The sequence below is a fragment of the Heteronotia binoei genome, chromosome 20, assembly GCF_032191835.1.
Source record: "Heteronotia binoei isolate CCM8104 ecotype False Entrance Well chromosome 20, APGP_CSIRO_Hbin_v1, whole genome shotgun sequence".
In the NCBI taxonomy this organism is placed as follows: domain Eukaryota; kingdom Metazoa; phylum Chordata; class Lepidosauria; order Squamata; family Gekkonidae; genus Heteronotia; species Heteronotia binoei.
In genome coordinates, this window is record NC_083242.1 from 18,881,602 (window position 1) to 18,900,962 (window position 19,361).

General features: G+C 43.1%; 1 protein-coding gene across 2 annotated transcripts in view; it reads right to left on the bottom strand.

Moving 5' to 3' along the window:
- Positions 1-19,361, bottom strand: part of SNX29 (sorting nexin 29) — a 370,785-nt gene that overhangs the window by 335,680 nt on the left and 15,744 nt on the right. For both annotated transcript variants that reach the window (XM_060260506.1, XM_060260507.1), the window contains exon 4: positions 3,106-3,230. In XM_060260506.1, coding sequence (XP_060116489.1) covers positions 3,106-3,230 — 125 coding nt within the window. The remainder of the gene's footprint in view (positions 1-3,105; positions 3,231-19,361) is intronic.

Here is a 19,361-nt window from a genome sequence, read left to right on the forward strand (position 1 = left end):
ATGTAGCTCTTATGTTAAGCAAGTTTGGCCACCCCTGTTCCAGAGGAACCAGCCATGTCAGCTGGGGCAGAGCGAATGCAGAAAGAAAGGCCCCCAAATGTCCATATTGCCTAAAAGGAAATGCAAAATTGTACAAAGATGTTAACAAGCAATAGCAAAGTATTGAGAGCTAGAACGTATGTGTGAGACAAGCAAGGACTTACAAAGAGGGGGAGTTTCTTCCCGTGCCCTCTTCGAGCCCTCTGTGTACCCCTCCAGATCTTCCCCATCACCCTTTCCAGCTCCCACTTTTCCCCATTATTGTAAGTCTGTTCTCCTGCCACACTCAGTCTCTCTTTATATATTCTTTCTACACTCTTGCTTCCCCCTACTTCCAGTTTTGTGTTGCTTGTGTCCCATATGTTCCCCAGAGAGTCCTGCGATCTGGCTCCCAAAATCTGCTCGTAATCCCTGGGCCAAAGGAGGCCTGGTTGAAGTCAACCAGGGACAGGGCCTTCTCAATAACAGCCCCTTGCTGGTGGAACCAGTTACCGGAAGAGGTCAGGGCCCTGCAGGACATTGGACAATTCCGCAGGGCCTGTAAGACAGTCCTCTTCCGGTTGGCCTATAACTGACCGGCACCAAACCACCAAACTACCAAATACTGAAGGAAGTGTATAAATTGTACGTTGTTGGACTGATGCACTGTTTTTAATGTTTTTTAATGTTTTAATTTCTTAACTATGTAAATTGCTATTATATTTAAAATTTGAATTCTATGTTAGAATCTCTGTATTGTAAGCCTCCCTGAGCCCGCTTCGGTGGGGTAGGGCGGGCTATAAATCAAATAAATAAATATGAAAATCCCAAATGCCATTTGACTTTTTTTTTTCTCACATCATCTGGGCATATGCAGAGTGACATCAGCATCACGATAGTAGGAGGGGCATTAGCCCCCAAATTCTAAGCTTCTTATGCATTGTATATTTTTGTTATCTGCAGGGCTTTTTTTTTTGCAGCAGGAACTCCCTTGCATATTAGGCCAAATACCCCAATGGAGCCAATCCTCCAAGAGTTTACAGTAATCTTAGTACAGGGCCTACTGTAAGCTCTAGGAGGATTGGCTACATCAGGGGTATGTGGCTTAATATGCAAAGGAGATCCTGCTACAAAACAAGCCCTAGTTGTCTGCATGGGTGAGAAAGGATGCACACCACAGCTCACCAAAGCTTCAGGCTCGGTGGCGGGGGGAGGGGCATCGCAAAAAGGCAATTTCCTGCCCTGGATAGCCCATGCAAGCCCAATCTTGGAAGCTAAGCAGGGTCAACTCTGGCAAGTACTTGGATGGGAGACCTCCTTGGAATACCAGAGCTAGGAGGCAGGAGCAGGAGTCAGCAGGAGTCAGTCACCAAAGGTCAACATGACTTCCAGGCATGTGCATACACAAAAAACAAACAAACAAACCCCCCAAAAAGGCATTTCCCTGAAAGGTCCTCTGAAATCTATAAAAAAAAAATCACTGTGGCTGGTAACTCTAGGGACCTATATGACAGCTATACCTTTCTGACAGTAACTTCTTTTTTAGAACTTTCACTAGGGAAAAATTAACTCAAGAGTCACCCATCCTACCTTGCAACCAATACTGCTACACAAGCTAATGCAGGGTGTAGCCCAGAAAGAGGAAGGGAAGCTAGGAATGGGTGGGGCAGGAGCAGGGTTCCCCCCAGCCACACACATTTTGTGTAGGGTTGCTAAGTCCAATTCAAGAAATGTCTGGGGACTTTGGGGGTGGAGCCAGAAGCAAGGTTGTGACAAACATAATTGAACTCTAGAGGGAGTTCTGGCCATCACATTTAAAGGGACCACACACCTTTTAAATGCCTTCCCTCCACTGGAAATAATGAAGGATAGGCATCCTCTTTTGGAGCTCATAGAATTGGACCCCCCGGTCCAATACTTTTGAAATGTGGAGGGTGTTTTCAGGAGAGGCAGTGGATGCTAGCTGAAAATTTGGTGCCTCTACCTCAAAAACCAGGGGGGCCCAGAGCCCCAGATACCCACAGATCAATTCTCCATTATACTCCAAGGGAATTGTTCTCCATAGGGAATAACGGAGTGTCCAGCAGATTTTCCCTCCCCCCACCCTTGCTTTCTGATGACCCTGAAGCAGGGAGAAGGCCTCCAAACCAGGGAATCCTCTGCCTCCACCTGGGGATTGGCAACCCTAATTTTGTGCATCCCACAAAGAAAGAAAGCTTGCTGGAAGACACGGGCTTGGCCTTTCTACTGCTTGCTCATCCCTGCAAAGCAGAACTGGTTCAAACCAGTGTGCAAAAAATCATCTCCCTTCCACGTTGTACTTAGAAGAGTTCTGCAGAGGCAAAAAGCTCACCAGACAAGACTCGCTATAACATTAGTAATGGGAGGACAAGTTGAACCCAGCAGTCTTCATTTTAATGCACACCTTCAAAGCAGGGCAGTTCTCTTTCAGGTCCCGGCCACGTCCCTTTGGCACCTGCTTTGGCTTCCAAACCTCCCTTTGCTGGCAAGGTAGCCGGATCCTTACAAAATGGGGTAGGAAAGGTAGAAAGACAAGCTATACTAGGAGTGGCCAGCTTGCTTAATAAATAGAACAAACGTCAGATGTTTGAGAGCTGCAAGACATGAATGACAGTTGTGGGAGGGAGGGAGGGAGGGAGGGAGGGAGGAAGGAAGGAAGGAAGGAAGGAAGGAAGGAAGGAAGGAAGGAAGGAAGGAAGGAAGGAAGGAAGGAAGGAAGGAAGGAAGGAAGGAAGGAAGGAAGGAAGGAAGGAAGGAAGGAAGGAAGGAAGGAAGGAAATAGATGGGGAGATAGAGGTGGGAAGCAAGCAACTTTAACATCAAATGCATTCTCCAAGCGGCCGGCTGGCTTGGCTTGGATAAATGATTTAAAGAGAGAAATATATTTTCCAGTTCAGCTGACGGGGTAGTGGGGGCTTCAAGAGCCACACAATATGTTTGGCCACTCCTGAGATATACTATTTGTTATTGCCATGGCTGAAATTAGATCTATCACCAAGCATTCACATACAAGCAAAAAATATAGCATTTTAAAAATAAGCAGAGCACTTTGGAAACCCAAGTTACCCATTTCCGTTTTACTGGAGAAACCTGCCGCCTGTTTAATCGCTGCTGCAGTTAAGGCTAATCCCCGGGTCCGCTTCAAACCATGCTGGAGGACAGATTCGAACTGAGCACATAGGCAGGTAACTCTGCAAAAAAATGAACCAACACAATGAGAAATGCTGTGAGACATGGAAGCAAGACCAGGAACTACAGTTAGATGCTAAATTCCCCATTTACCTGGGGAATCATTTACATGGAACACTGCAGTCAAACAACAAACGGTAGTCCACCCACAAGTGATATAAGTATTTTGCCCACCCACAAGTGATATAAGTATTTTTGGCCAAGTCCAGAAAGGGCCAGCGTGCAACCATCACTCCACAAGAGGAAGCTAAAATGTCTGCAGGTGACTCCTCACCTTCTACCATCTTCCAGAAAAACCAAGGAAGGATGAGTTTCTCTGTATTGTTTTACCTACTTCATTTATACCCCAACCTTTTCTCTCCACTGCTTGCTGGTCCAAGGTTTATTTTATTATTTCAATTTAGATTCTACCCCTCTCCCACAAAGCAAGGCTCAGAGTGGTTCCCAGTAGTGTAGCTTTCCATCGTTTATCGGGCATATTGGAACATCATTGGTTCCAGCTCTGTTTGCACTATGGCCTGATTAGTTGTCTTCCACCTGAAATGGAGTGATTTTATTGTTTTAATTGTTTAATTGCTTTAATTGTTGATTTATTTCTAATTTAATTGTCTATTGCTAATATTTATTCTATAGCAATTTCCTTTATTGGCATTATAAAACTGTTAGTATAGAAAGGAAAGGTCCCCTGTGCAAGCACCAGCCGTTTCCGACTCTGGGGTGACATTGCTCTCACGTTTTCACAGCAGACTTTTTCCAGGGTGGTTTGCCATTGCCTTCCCCAGTCATCTACACTTCCCCCCTCCCCAGCAAGCTGGGTACTCATTTTACCGACCTCGGAAGGATAGAAGGCTGAGTCAACCTCGAGCCGGCTACCTGAAAACCCAGCTTCCGCCAGGGATCGAACTCAGGTCATGAGCAGAGCTTAGGACTGCAGTACTGCAGCTTTAACGCTCTGCGCCATGGGGCTCTATAGTATAGAAAAGGGTAGGATAAAAGAAAATGCAGAAATAAAACATACACATACACAAAAAGACATATTCCATTTTTCAGTTCCATTCTTAAAAAGTTATGAATTAAATCATTATAAAATAGCTCAGTTTACCATAGTACTAGGTATAAGTAGAGCTGCCTGGAGGAACTTTGTCACAGTTTCAGTAACATCATCATCAGTATTGTTTAGCAAAAAAAGCAACGGATCACAACAGACTTCAATTTTTTTCCTTAAAAAAAATATTTAAGTCTTTTGTGATCCGTCCTGAGACCGCTCGCGGGATAGGGCAGACTAGAAATTAACACAAATAAATGCATACATACATACAGAGAAAACAGATATAGTAAAACATTACAAAATATAGAGTATAAAAATGGGGACCAGTCAAGAAGCTGCACAGGCTGACCTGTGAGTTCCCTCAGGGTGTGAATATATAAGTAACCAAACCAAAGGTTTTTATTAAAAAAAATTGATGTAATTTATTCAATGATTAAACAAGTAAATAAGACTGTAGCCAACAGATTATATAAAGTCACACAGAAGACAAAACAGTAAAGCTAGCTGTTACTATCTAAGACAGGAGTGTCAAACATGCAGTTCAGGGACAGAATCAGGCCCCCAGAGGGCTCCTATCAGGCCCCTGAGCAACTGGCTGTCATTTGCTTCCTTCTCCCTCTTTCTTGCTTCCTTCTGCATAACACTTTGCTTTGCAAGGTTTGCTCAACTGCACAGGAGCTAGAGCAAAATCTCTATTTTCTCCATTGGCTGAGGCTCCTCCCTTGGGGAGGAAGTGGGGGGAGGCAGAGCTAGTTTTCCCAGGCTTTCTCAATCCACAGCAGAGCTACTGAACCAAGTCTCTCTTCCTTCTATTGGCTGAGGCTCCTCCCGCCCCTTGGGGAAGGAAATAAAGAGTCAGAGCTTCCTTTGCCCAGTTCCCTGGATCCCATGGAAGATACAAAGAAAGCACATTTAAGACCAACGAGTGGAAACGTTTTAAGCATGTTTTAAGGTGTTTTTTTAAAAAAAATCTTTAATTGTTTTTGTCTGTATCCTTTATATAGTTTATATCTCTGATGCCTAATCTTAAATAGGCACACACATGGCGCGGCCTGACATGGCCCAGCCCAACAAGGTCTCATTAATGTCAGATCCGACCCTCATAACAAATGAGTTCGACACCCCGATCTTTTTCCCCCCATATTTTTATTATTTCTTAATTAAAATATACAATTTTTCATTATCTTGTTGTTCCAATATACATTTTTTATCCCCATCCCTCCCCCCTCAGTCTAATCTTCTGTCATCCAGGGGCATAAGGCTTGAAGCTTCCACTGAACGTCTTCCTTCTGTTCCTCTTTCATCCAGTCCAGGTAGAGCGACCACTTTTCTTTGATCCTTGATGTTTTATCTTCCCATGGCAAATCTCGGTTTATTATGGCCATTATCTCTGATTGAACAAATTCAAACAAATAATCATACCAAGTTCTTTCTGTCCATTTGTTTTTATCTTTCCACCCTATTGCCATTACTGCTTTACTGGCTAGTATCATTGCTTTTAATAGATCTTGATTTTTTTTTCTACTATTGCATTGCCCAAAGTGCTCATCAACATCAACTCAAAATCTATATTTAGCTTTACATGAAAAAGCTTATTTATTGTTCTTACTATATTTTCCCAAACTTTTTTAACTTCATGGCACTCCCACCACATATGGGAGTACCATCATTTTGCTATTCTACAATGCCAGCAGTTTGGACTTAATCCTGGAAACAGACTGGCTAAGGTGGCAGGAGTTCTGTACCATTTGGTATAGAATTTTAGCTCCATTTCCCTAAATTTGTGTATTTTTATTCCCTTAATTCCTTCCCTTAATTTTTTAGCTTTTTGCTCTGTTATTTTAAATTCTGTACTCCATTTTCTTTGAAGGTGGGCTATTATTCCTTCTTTATCTGAGGTCATTTTCTTATAAATTACACCTACCAATCCTTTTTTAGTTTTTTCCATTAATTTATAAATCTCTTCTATTGGTTCTTCTGTATTTATGTTTATTTATTTATTTATTTATTTATTTAAGATTTATACCCCGCCCTTTATACAAGATTTATACCCCCGCCCTTCCCACAAGTGTCACTATTTTCAATTATTTTTTCAATTTTTGTGTATAAGCCTACAGCTTTTAACCAGTATTTTGGACCTACTGCTTCCCCAAGAACTTGAAATGGTTTTAAAATATTTGCAGATAGCAAGTCCTGTATTCTACTATATCCTTTTTGTTTAAGTAGTTCCCCCCATCTATAGTCTATGCCTTCCTCTTCCAAGGTTTCCAAAGGCGACCATCTGGATATTCGTTTTAACCATTTTGGCTGCCACTTTTTCCAGATCATTATTGTACTTTTCCTTGGTCCTGTATCCAATTTAAGACCTCTAGCCCATATATTTGTAAAAATACGAAATTTCCCTACCCCTTTGTTAGCTTCACTTTCAAACCTAACCCATTTCTGATTCCCCTCTTTCTATTTCTAATAATGCTTTAAGTTGAAAAGCTTCATAATAATTTATTATATCTGGTACTCCCCATCCTAGTTCAGAGTTATGATTATATACTACCTTTTTTGCAATTCTAAATTTCTGGTACCAAAAATCCATTCTCGTATTTTTGTGTTCCAGATGCTCATTTTGTATTGTTTGAAATAAATATAATAATGGTATTGTTTGAAATAAATATAATAATGTTGGTATCCAAAACATTTTAACACTATTTACTTTAGCAGTTATACTCATAGTCTTCCTCCTCCATCCCTTCATATCTCTTGTTATCTTTTCCCATACCTTTTTATAATTTTTTCCCACTATCTTATTAACATTTTTATAAATTTATATTCCCAAATATTTAAATTTCTTGACTCCCAATCCTATTTTGGTTAACCTATTAATTTCTTTCCTTTTCTTTGAGTTCACATTGTAATACATTATTTCTGATTTCCCCATATTAATTCTTAATCCTGATATCGCTTCAAAATCATCTAGTATAATTTTCGTTTCCTTAATTCCTCTTGGGGATTTGTTATAATCATTATTATATCATTTGCAAATAAATTAATTTTCATCTCCTCCTTGCCCATCCTGCATCCTTTTATCCTACCTGAATTCCTAATTCTTTCAGCCAGTTGTTCCATCGCCATTATAAATAAGGCTGGTGAAAGTGGACAACCTTGCCTTACTCCCCTTAAAATTGGAAATTGTTCCGTATGTTCGTTGTTCACTCTTACAACTGCTGTACCTTCTCTGTAAATTTCCTGAATTGTATTTATAAATGGCTGGCCTATTCCATATTTTGACATTATGGACCACAAAAATTCATTGGGCCGGTGTATCAAATGCTTTGTATACATCTAATTTAAGTAATCCTAGTTTCTTCCCCTGGTTATGGCATATTACATTTAATATATTCCTTATGGGGTGAGCTATACTTCTACCTTTCACAAACCCATACTGATCTTCTTTTATTATATGGGGTATTACGTTTCGCAATCTGTTTGCCATTATTTTAGCAAAAATTTTATAATCTTGATTTAATAAACTTATTGGTCTGTATGAACCCACTTCTTGAGGGTCCTTCTGAGGTTTCACTATTAAGGTTATTTCCGCTCTCCTTCAAGTATTAGGAGCCCTTCCTCCCTTTAGAATAGTGTTTTATGAATACTTCCCTTTTCTTATGAGGATGTCCTTTGCCGTTTGTCCTGATGTGTAGAGGATTCTCCTTCCTCTTGTTCTAATAATGGAGTCTCATCCATGGGCTGAGAACCTATGTCTACTGGGTCGATTCCAAACTTCTCAAGTAGTTTCACTGCTTCAGCTGGATTTCTTGCCATCAGTCTTTTCCCTTCACTGAAAATTACTATAGAAGCTGGATAAGTCCATGTAAACTGTATTTTATTCTGGAAGAGCCTCTCAGCATAAGGTTTCATTAAGCTCTCTCGTTGCAATGTTTCTTGACAAAAATCTTGCCTTACAAATGCCTTTTTACCTTTATATTCCAACTGTTGTTGTTTTTTTAGAGCTAGAAATACTTGCTGTTGTAATTTCTGCCTTGCAAATTTAATTATCACGGGGCGTGGTTCCCTCCTCTTCTCCTACTCCGCAATCTGTGAACTCATTCTATCTGCTGTTCATTTATTTTTATTCCTTGCTCTGAAATCCACTCCACCATACTTTTCTCTAAATGTTTGGCATCCACTTCTTCTGAAATTCCCTGTATAATTAGATTAGCCCTTCTATTTCTGTCTGAAAGCTCAGTAATTTGATTCTTCAACTGATTAATCGATTCCTTGTTTTCTTTTGTGGCTTTTTCAGCTCTTAATGCTGTTGCTTTAACTTCTTTTAGTTCTATATTTAATTGGGAGATTTCTTTTCTCACTCCTTCAATCTCTGCCCTTAACTTCTCATTAGACTCTTACCTTTGTATCTGATCTTTGTATCATTACCTTTGTATCTGATAAGCCCTATTAAAAGAACTTTAATAGGAGGGACGGTGGCTCAGTGGTAGAGCATCTGCTTGGTAAGCAGAAGGTCCCAGGTTCAATCCCTGGCATCTCCAAAAAGGGTCCAGGCAAGTAGGCATGAAAATCCTCAGCTTGAGACCCTGGAGAGCCGCTGCCAGTCTGAGAAGGCAATACTGACTTTGATGGACCAAGGGTCTGATAAGGCAGCTTCATATGTTCATATATGTTCATATGTAGACTCTAACATTAAGTTCTGAAATTGCATCATTTGCTCTGATAGCCCTTTCACAGTCGTCGCCATTTTAAACCATCAAACGCTATCAGTGCCGACTCCTTATCTTGAAAGTTAAATAAAAATTTCCTTACGGCTGGTAGAAGCTGAGTTTTCAGGTCAGACTGTTCTCTGTTTCTTAATCACACTCCTCTTTTATCTTTCACGCTGTAAAAGAGATGTTTACATTCCTTTAGGTCATAAATCTTTTTTCACTCTTGGAGGGGGAGGCTTCGGCTTCTACTCCTTAGAGCATGCGCGCACCTCTCCTCGACACCCCGATCTAAGACTTCCAAAGAACTGTCAGGTAGCACGTGTAAGAATAAGCACCAGTGTTTATGATAGCAGTGGTTCTGTACACCATAGATTCAGGCCTACCCATGAAAAATCTACAAAAGGAACCTTGTCTCTAAGGCAATACCATAATTAAAGTTTCTAACTCTGGTGATGGTAACCTCTAATCCAAACAGTCCTTCAGAAGAATATTCCAGACGCTTACATCACCACTCCAGGTTGTCCCCCGCCCAACTCTAGAAGATGTTCTCATTAGAAACTAACAATTTTGACCTTGGGCTGATAAGGGGCAGGCTAGGCCAGAGCCCTTAATTAAAGACACTTGAAAGAAAGAACCGGGCCCATTACTTTACACACGAACCTTTGAGGGAGGGCAAAGATGGTGGTTCGCCTCACAGGTTTACACCATTCACCTCTTCTCCATTTTATCTTCACAACAACCCTCTGAGGTAGGTTAAGTTGAGAGTTGTGTGACTGGACCAAGGTCACCCAGTGAACTTCTGAGGCAGAACAGGGATTCAAACATGGATCTCCCAGATCCTAGTCCGATACTAAGCATCACCACACACTAGCTCTGGTTCTTCTGCTGATAGACAACAAGCAGGAGCCTGTCTATCTAAATTACGTATTGGATGGTACGGATCCATTCCACTACCAATGGCTGAAAGGAGACGCTCTTCTGCCATGAAAGCTCCTTGTGCCAGTGGAATGGAGTCACACCTTTGTCTTTTTTTAAATTAAGCTTTGTAAGCTGCTTTACCACCATCATCCCTAAAAACTGGCACAACATTTAACAGCAACTGAGATGGCAGTGTAGGGGGTTGGTAGAAAAAAACCAATAGGAACTCATTTGCATATTGGGCCACACCCCCTGATGCCAAACCGGCCGGAACTGTGTTCCTGTGCATTCCTGCTCAAAAAAAGCCGTGGTTCTTATCAACCCAATGTTATCTAAACGCAAGACCTGACACTGACAAAGTCTGATGTCCACATTGGTTTAAGAGACATTGCCCCAGAATATTTCTATTAAAGAAAGCACACAAATCAGCTGTCTTTACAATGCCCGCTTTAGCCATTAGAACAAGCAAGGACAAAAACAACTGGACTATTGTAAACCCCGCTTGTCATTCAGAAAAACATCCTTTCTGTCTGAGAGTTACACAGAAACATTTAGCATAAAGTTGAACCAAAGCATCTATCAGGATGCTGAATCCATGACTAGAGCAGGGGTGCCCATGACTTGGGAGCCACATGTGGCTCTTTCACACAGAGTGTGTGGCTCTCAAAGCCCCCACTGTGTCTTTGGCCAGCTTAGAGAAGGCATTTCTCTCTTTAAATCGCTTCTCCAAACCAAGGAAACCAGCAGCTTGTAGGAGCAAAAGCTGCTTCCATTCCACCTCCCAGTCCCTCACACCCATCCATCTATTTTCCTTTCTTCCAACATCTGATGTTCATATCTGACAGCTCTCAAACATCTGAAGTCCATATTTTGCAGCTCTCAAGCATTTGATGTTTATTCTGTGTGGCAAGTTTGGCCACCCCTCAACTAGAACATAAGTCACTACTCCCTTACTAATGAATAGGAGTTACAATATTCTGATTCCAACCCTGAAGAACAAAGCCAGTGGTGTTTATTTAACACAAAGGAACTTGTTTATTGCTAGCACCTACCACATCAGTTTGTGTTAAACAGTTCCCCAGGAATATCTGAAGCCCATTAAGACTATAAATCACAGGTGCTGGTCAGAAATGCAGAAACCCCCTTTATTTATTTAATTCTATTTATATCCCGCCCTCCCTGCCGAAGTGGGCTTTACAAAAACCATCAGCCCAAATAAAAGAAGAGAAACTGCAAAATGCAGAAGTTTTGCAGTTTCTTCTTCCCTAAAATAAGCTTGAGAATTAACCATAGAACACGTTCTAAGAAAACAACCATAAATACTTCCTTGAGAAGCAAATGCACCCTGACCACAGCAACATCCAGAAAAGCCCAACCTACACACAAGAATCCCATTGGGAGTAAGTGGTACCCAGGTTTTGCGGGGGGGGGAGGGTTGGGGGGGAATAATGTAGATTCCCCATAATTTTATTCTGTCATGGTTGATGTTACGTTGATGTGTTGCTGTTCTGTTAATTTTTTAAACTTTTTTTTTAAAGAGTCCCACTTGGCACACACTAGACCCTATCTGCAACAAAGAACACCCAATTATGATTTAACATAAGTGACCAGAATTTAGGCATCAGCAGAGGAAAAACAAAAGGTCCCCTGTGCAAGCACCAGTCGTTTCCGACTCTGGGGTGACATTGCTCTCACGGCAGACTTTTTACAGGGTGGTTTGCCATTGCCTTCCCCAGTCATCTACACTTTCCCCCCAGCAAGTTGGGTACTCATTTTACCGACCTTGGAAGGATGGAAGGCTGAGTCAACCTCGAGCCAGCTACCTGAAAACCCAGCTTCCGCCGAGGATCGAACTCAGGTCGTGAGCAGAACTTAGAATTGCAGTACTGCAGCTTTAACACTCTGCACCACGGGGCTCTTTATCACTGGCAAACAACCAGAGTCCAAATGCCTTGGTCACCCAATCTAATAAAAGGCCTAGCTAAACAAAAGTGCCTCCACTTGCCACCAGGTCATGAGATTCAGTGCCAGCCAATTCTCTGGGGAGGAGGAAATTCCAAAGTTGGGGGAGCCACAACAGAAAAGGCTCATCTTCTCATCTACCTTTATTTATTTTGTAAATTTATAGTCTGCCCTTTCCCATAAAACAATTAACGCCAGCAATAAAACAATTAAACAGTTAAAACAATTACACCATTAGATCAAAGTTAATTTAGGGCAGCATGGATTGTGTGAGCCCATAAATTAAGACATGATTGTCGACTTGGATGTCCAAGGAATGTCAACAGTATCAGCCCGATTTTTAGCAATCAAGATGGCAATTAGTGCTGGGAGGCCAGTTGGATGGTGTACTGAAATGAGGACACGGGCTTGCCTCAACCACAGGCCTCTTGCACCTCATGGGAAATAAAGCAGCATGTGATGCAGCTGCTAATTGCTGGGAAGGAATATATGGGAGGAGGTGATCTTTCAGATATCCTGGTTTCCAGCTGTTGATTGTATTTGTGCGACAGGATTTCTCCTTTCATTTCAAAAAAGGCTGAGGGGGTGGGATCGCACTGAAGTCTTACATCCAATATTCCCAGCCAGTCCAAATTGAATTAAGGGTGCAAGGACACAAGCGTAGGGCTTTTCTCGATTTCCATTTTGGAGCACAACTCCCCGCACTGTGTCAAAGGCCACATTCAAGGACATGAAGTCAGAAACCAGGACCCCAACAACTCAGTTTCACCCTCAAAATCCTATGCATGCGCATTTTATTTCTGACATTCACATCCTACCTTTCTGCCCAGTCAGGGCCACTGAGGCAGCTAACAACTAAAACAGCATAATGCAGGGGTGTCAAACTCATTTGTTATGAGGGCCAAATCTGACATAAATGAAACCTTGTGGGGCTGGGCCATGTTGTGCCATAAAATGTAATGCCAGGTAGCATTCTTTATAAAGAAGACGACGACGACATTGGATTTATATCCCGCCCTGCACTCCAAATCTCAGAGTCTCAGAGCGGCTCACAATCTCTGAAGGAGAGACCCCTGAATAATTAATGAATAACCCTATAAAATAATAAATAAAAATATGCTCTTGTCTTTAGAAGCAAAAAGGGTGTCTGATGTAATGTTGAAGAAGCTGCGATATGATAAAACCAGACAGGCCTCCAATGGGTGTGAGTCACCAATGGGTATAGATAACAGGCAGGCTTCTTTAAGGAAACTCCTTGCTGAATCAGTTAGTAAAAACAATGATCCAGTGTTAGATGCCAATCCTGAAGACCCCTTGGCTAGTCCCCCGCCATATGTTTCAGTATACCCTCTTCTCCCAGTGCAGCCAGCAGGAGGTACTGGTGGCAAGGAGCAAGCACAGCTAGCTAAGGGCACTTTAAAATCCTTTGATGAAGAGAGCCAGGAAATAGAGATGAATGAAGGAGCTAGAGCTGGGAAAGGTCAAATGACACCCCTGCAAACTTTAAATTCGGTTCAGCAGTTGTTTTCAGAGCAACCTTTTTTGCAGCAGCTCCTTGTTATTCCACACCTGTGTTTAATAATCAGAGGTTGGCTGCAAGTTTTAATTCAGCTCGGGAGTCTCCCTTGCAGACAGAACTCTCATCAAGTACTGAGAAAACCTCCAGTTCTTCTCTGGCTTCACCTCCAACTTATCCAGGTTTTACATCTAGCACAGAAGGCTCACTGCTAGCTCCCCTTCGGGAAGTTCATATCCCTCAACAGCCTGGCCCAGGTATTGAGACCCGATACATGTATGTGCCTTTCACTTCAAGTGATCTAGTAAACTGGAAAACTCATACTGTTGCATTTTCTGATAATCCTGCCCCAATGACAAATCTGCTAACCAGTATTATGGCTACGCATCAGCCTACGTATGCAGATTGTCAGCAGCTTTTACTGGCCCTCTTCACAACTGAGGAGAGAAGCCATATCATGCATTATGCTCAAAAGCATGTGGAAGAAAAAGTTCCTCAGGGAACTGCAGACAAGGAGGAGTGGATAAAGGCCCATTTTCCTAAAACAGACCCAAACTGGGACCCCAAGTCTCAGATTTCCAAAGAGCGTCTACCAGAATACAGGCAGGCCATCTTAGAAGGGATGAAAAAAGCAGGCAAGAAGCCCATTAACGTCAAAAGTCAGTGAAGTACTCCAGAGAATAGATGAAAGCCCTGGAGCTTTTGCTGAACATTTAATGCAGTCTTTCAAAATGCTTACCCCATTCGAACCTAAGGCTGCAGAGAACTTGCGCATGGTAAATACAGCTTTTGTTGCCCAATCCCATGCTGACATTCGCAAGAAGCTACAGAAGCAAGATGGTTTTGCCGGCATGAACTTATCCCAACTGTTAAGAGATTGCCCAGGGTTTATGCTAATCAGGATGTAGACCAGAAGCAGGAGGAAGAAAGAAAGATGAGAAAAAAAGGCTGATTTATTGGCAGCAGCTTTGATTGGGCAGTCACCTAAAAGAGATAGAGGGGCTGCTCGAGGGCAAAGAATGAATGGCAGAAACCAAAGAACGGTGATGACCAATTTAGATCCAAACCAGTGTGCCTTTTGTTTGGATTTCAGGCACTGGAAAAATTCATGCCCTAATTGACCCCCTCTTCGCACACAAGAAATTCAAAACGCTCCTAGACAGACGACAGGACTGGAGTTTAAAGGCCGGGGGAACGGAGGAGCCAGTGTGAGGGGAAGAGGAAGAGGCCAAATCCAGAATGGCAGATATAGGAGAAACGAAGAAGAGCCCGTCCAGGGCTTGGTTGGGATGACTAGGACAGACCGGGCACCGACACTCCTGACCCTGCGGAGCCTATGGTCACAGTTGATGTTGAGGGTCAGGAGATCGCATTCCTTGTGGATACTGGGGCTGCGCGATCTGTTGGGCCTGATAAGATTGCCCCTTCAATTTGCAAGTATATTAATATAATTGGAGCTACAGGGCATAGACAATTCAGACCACTTCTAGCCAAACGAACTTGTACAGTAGGAGGCCATGTGGTCCATCACAATTTTGTCCATTTGCCTGAATGCCCAGTGCCACTAATGGGAAGAGATTGGCCTTCCAAGTTAAGAGCCCGATTGACTTTTGAATCAGGAAGTCAAATGAACTTTGAGCTGCCTTATATAACCTCAGAAGGCAAATTACATTATCAAGGTGTGTATGTTATAGAATGCCCCAGAGAAGAGGAGTGGAGGCTTCACCAATCAGCTCCTGCAATGGCCATGTCAGAAGCCTGGGTTCAACAATTTCCAGACGTATGGGCAGAAGAGAATCCGCCTGTGCTAGCAGTAAATCATGCGCCTATTAAAGTAGAATTAACCCCAGGGGCCGTTCCAGTCTGAGAACGCCAGTACCTGATTCCTAAGAAGGCAGTAACTGACATCCAGAAACACCTTGACAGGCTTCTTGAATATGGAATTCTTGTAGAATGTCAGTCTCCATGGAACAGTCCCCTTTTGCCAGTCCAGAAGCAGGGCACCAACGATTACAGACCAGTACAAGACCTCAGATCGCTAAATTCTTGCACACAAACCTTGCATTCTGTCGTTCCCAACCCATATGTCTTGCTGGGACTTATACCTGCCTCAGCCACTTACTTCTCAGTGGTAGATCTCAAGGATGCGTTCTTTTGTTTAAGACTGGCACCTGAAAGTCAGCCACTGTTTGCCTTCCAGTGGGAAGAAAAAAAGACGGGTAGAAAGCTACAATACAGATGCACCTGTTTACCTCAGGGGTTCAAAAATTCTCCCACCCTTTTTGGTAATGCTCTCAGTAAGGACTTGAGCCGGTTCCCAACTGTGCCAGGAGAAGTTGCGTGCCTTCAATATGTTGATGATATTCTGCTAGGGGCCAGAGACTTGCAGACATGCCAAAGTGCCACTGCTGCCCTGCTAACACTTCTGACTGGGGCTGGCTATAAAGTGTCTCAGAAGAAGGCTCAGCTATGCCAAGAGACAGTGAAATTTTTAGGCTTCCATATATCCCAGGGCAGATGGCAGCTAGGCAGGGAGCGAAAAGAGACTGTGTGTGCCATTCCTGTGCCCACTACCAGATGCAAGCTGAGAGAATTATTATTATTATTATTATTATTATTATTATTATTATTAAATTTTATTTGTATCCCGCCCTCCCCGCCTGGGCAGGCTCAGGGCGGCTAACAACATTCAATAAGACATGATATAAATACAGTAATTAAAACATATTAACATTATAAAACAGCATTAAAATTATACATAGTTAATAATATACTTAGTTAATACAATTTAAGAACTAATCCAACATATATAATCTATAACATATAATCTATAGCTTAACAGCAGCAGAGGTGTTCCAGGCGCTATTACATATTTAAATGGTGGCAAGAATCATTAAAGAATCACTTTGTTGGATCCTCCGTTCAGCCATCCTCTGTCAGCATTCTGAGAAAGCCTGCCTAAAGAGGATGGTCTTGCAGGCCCTGCGGAATTGATCTAAGTTCCGCAGGGCCCGCACCTCCTCCGGGAGTTGATTCCACAGGCACGGGGCTGCCACGGAGAAAGCCCGTGCCCGTGTGGTCTGTAATTTTGCCTCCCTTGGCCCAGGGACAGTCAGCTTGTTCTTCCCTGCTGACCTCAGTGCTCTTTGGGGCTCATATGGGGAGAGACGGTCCTTCAGGTAGGCAGGTCCTCGGCCATATAGGGCTTTAAAGGTAATGACCAGCACTTTGTAGCGAACACGGTATGTAACTGGCAGCCAGTGCAGTTCGTGCAGCCTCGGCTGTATGTGCTCCCATTTCGGGAGTCCTAGTAACAGCCTGGCCGCTGCGTTCTGCACTAGCTGTAGCTTCCGGGTTCGACACAAAGGCAGCCCCATGTAGAGGGCATTACAGTAGTCCAATCTTGAGGTGACCGTCACATGGATCACTGTTGCTAGGTCCCGGCGCTCTAGGAAAGGAGCCAACTGCCTTGCCCACTTCAGATGAAAAAATGCCGACTTGGCAGTGGCAGCTACCTGGGCCTCCATCGATAGTGAAGGCTCCAGTAGAACTCCCAGGCTCCCAGGCGCGCCATCAAAAACCGGGAGAGGTATTTCCCCTCCCAGAATTCTTAGGGTTCTGCAGAATTTGCCCCCCCCAATTTTGCCATAACAGTTAAGCCCTTATACAAAGCCACTAAGGGGGGAGAAAAAGCACCTTTTGAATGGACAGAGCAATGTCAAAATGCCTTTGAAAATTTAAAACATCAGCTCATGCAAGCCTCAACTCTGGAACTACCTGATTCTGACAAGCTTTTTACTCTATATGTGCATGAGCGAGAAGGAATAGCTGCAGGCGTTTTAACTCAATTGCTGGGATCCTGGTCCAGACCAGTGGCATATTTGTCTAAGCAATTAGACACTGTAGCAAAAGGGTGGCCCCCCTGTTTGCGTTCAGTAGCGGCTGTTGCGGAACTTGTAAAGGAGGCAGGCAAGTTTACCTTTGGAAGTCAACTTGAAGTAAGAGTTCCCCACTATGTGCAAGTTCTTCTGGAGCACAAAGGAAACTACTGGTTCACCAATGCCCATATGGTCAGATATCAGGCACTTATGTGTGAAAATCCAAGAGGAAAAATAGTGACTGTGTCAGCTCTGAACCCAGCCTCTTTGCTGCCAATTTCTGATGATGCATTGGAGCACGATTGCTTAGAGGTTATAGAATAAGTATTTTCCAGCCGGCCAGATCTGAAAGATGTCCCATTTTCAGATCCTGCTATTGAATATTTTACCGATGGGAGTAGCTTTATCCAGGATGGGAAGTGCAGAGCAGGATATTCCGTAGTTACTCTAGAAACCATTATAGAGGCAGAACCTCTGCCTGTTTCAACCTCTGCACAGAAAGCTGAGCTAACTGCCCTCATCAGAGCACTCTGGCTAGCAGAGGGACTTAAAGTAAATATTTACACAGACTCTAAATATGCTTTTATGACACTGCATGCTCATGGAGCCCTATATAAAGAGAGAGGCTTAATTACTGCAAATGGCAAAGGGATCAAAAACAGTAAAGAAATGTTGGAACTATTAAAAGCTGTCTGGGTACCCCGGCACATAGCTGTCATCCATTGTCAAGGCCATCAGAAGGCCCTAAGTCCGGTAGCAAGAGGAAATCGGAAGGCAGATTTAACAGCTAAGGAGGCAGCACTAAAGCCTTATCAGGGAAGCACAGAAATTCTGCCTGTTTTTCAAGTTTCCTTAGCCAAATGGAGCCCTCAGCATTCACAAACTGAGGAACAGTGGGTTCAAACTCAAGGGGCAGTAACTAAAAGAAGAGATGGCTGGTATGTTTTCCCCGATGGCAGAATTTATATTCCAGAAGCTGTCGCATGGCCATTAATTCAGAAACTGCATGAGGGAACACATTATGGGAAGACTGCACTAGAACACTCTGTGAGTCAGTGGGCATATATTAATCGTGTGAGTTCACTGACAGCTCAAGCTTCAGCACAATGTGTTATATGTGCAAAGAATAATCCAAGGTCGGGTCCCACTCAACTCCCTGGGAGTCAGCCAGTGGGAGCAACACCTTTCTCCTCCTTAGTTGTGGATTTCACCAAGATGCCCAAAGCTGGACATTACCGTTACGATGTACGATGTCTGGATGGATTGAAGCTTACCCCACACGTACTGAGAAAGCCAATAAGGTTGTAAAAGCCTTATTGAAAGACATTATGCCTAAATTTGGTTTACCTGTAATTATCGGGAGCGATAATGGACCATCGTTTATAGAGAAAACTGTACAGGGTGTGTCTACGTTGCTTGGTATTACCTGGAAATTGCATGCAGCCTACCGCCCACAGAGTTCAGCAAAAGTTGAAAGGGCTACTAGAACTTTGAAGAATGCCTTGTCTAAACTCTGTCAGGAAACCCATTTGCCATGGACTACAATGTTGCCAATTGCATTGTTTCGGTTGCACTGTTTGCCACACAAATGACTTCGTCTGTCGCCTTTCGAGATTGTTTATGAAAGACGCCCCCCCCCCCATAGTCCAAGGAGTTCAAGGTGACCTTTCACAGTTGGGGAGCCTTATAACTTCTGAGGAATTGCAAGCCTTGGGCAAAGCTGTGAAGGAGGTAAATAAGTATGTGTTTGAAACCTTGCCATATCAAATTTATTCTCCTGTACATTCTTACCAGCCGGGGGATAATGTGTGGGTAAAAAGTCTAGGTGGAAGGGCCCATTCACTGTCCCTTTAAGTTCCCCTACAGCCATCAAGGGGCAAGGCATAGCAGCGTGGATCCATTGGTCACATTTAAAGCGAGCTGCAGATTACTGGAAAGCTCAGCCAGTTCCAGGGAAACCATTAACTTTGAAACTTTATAAAGACCCTACCTGGCCTTATGCCATGCAGTGAGGACTGTTAAGTCAATAGCCCTGCTCCAGCCACACCTGGAAGCTGGCTGGTCTACGCACGGCCGAAGCTAAGGAGTCAGTAGCCCTG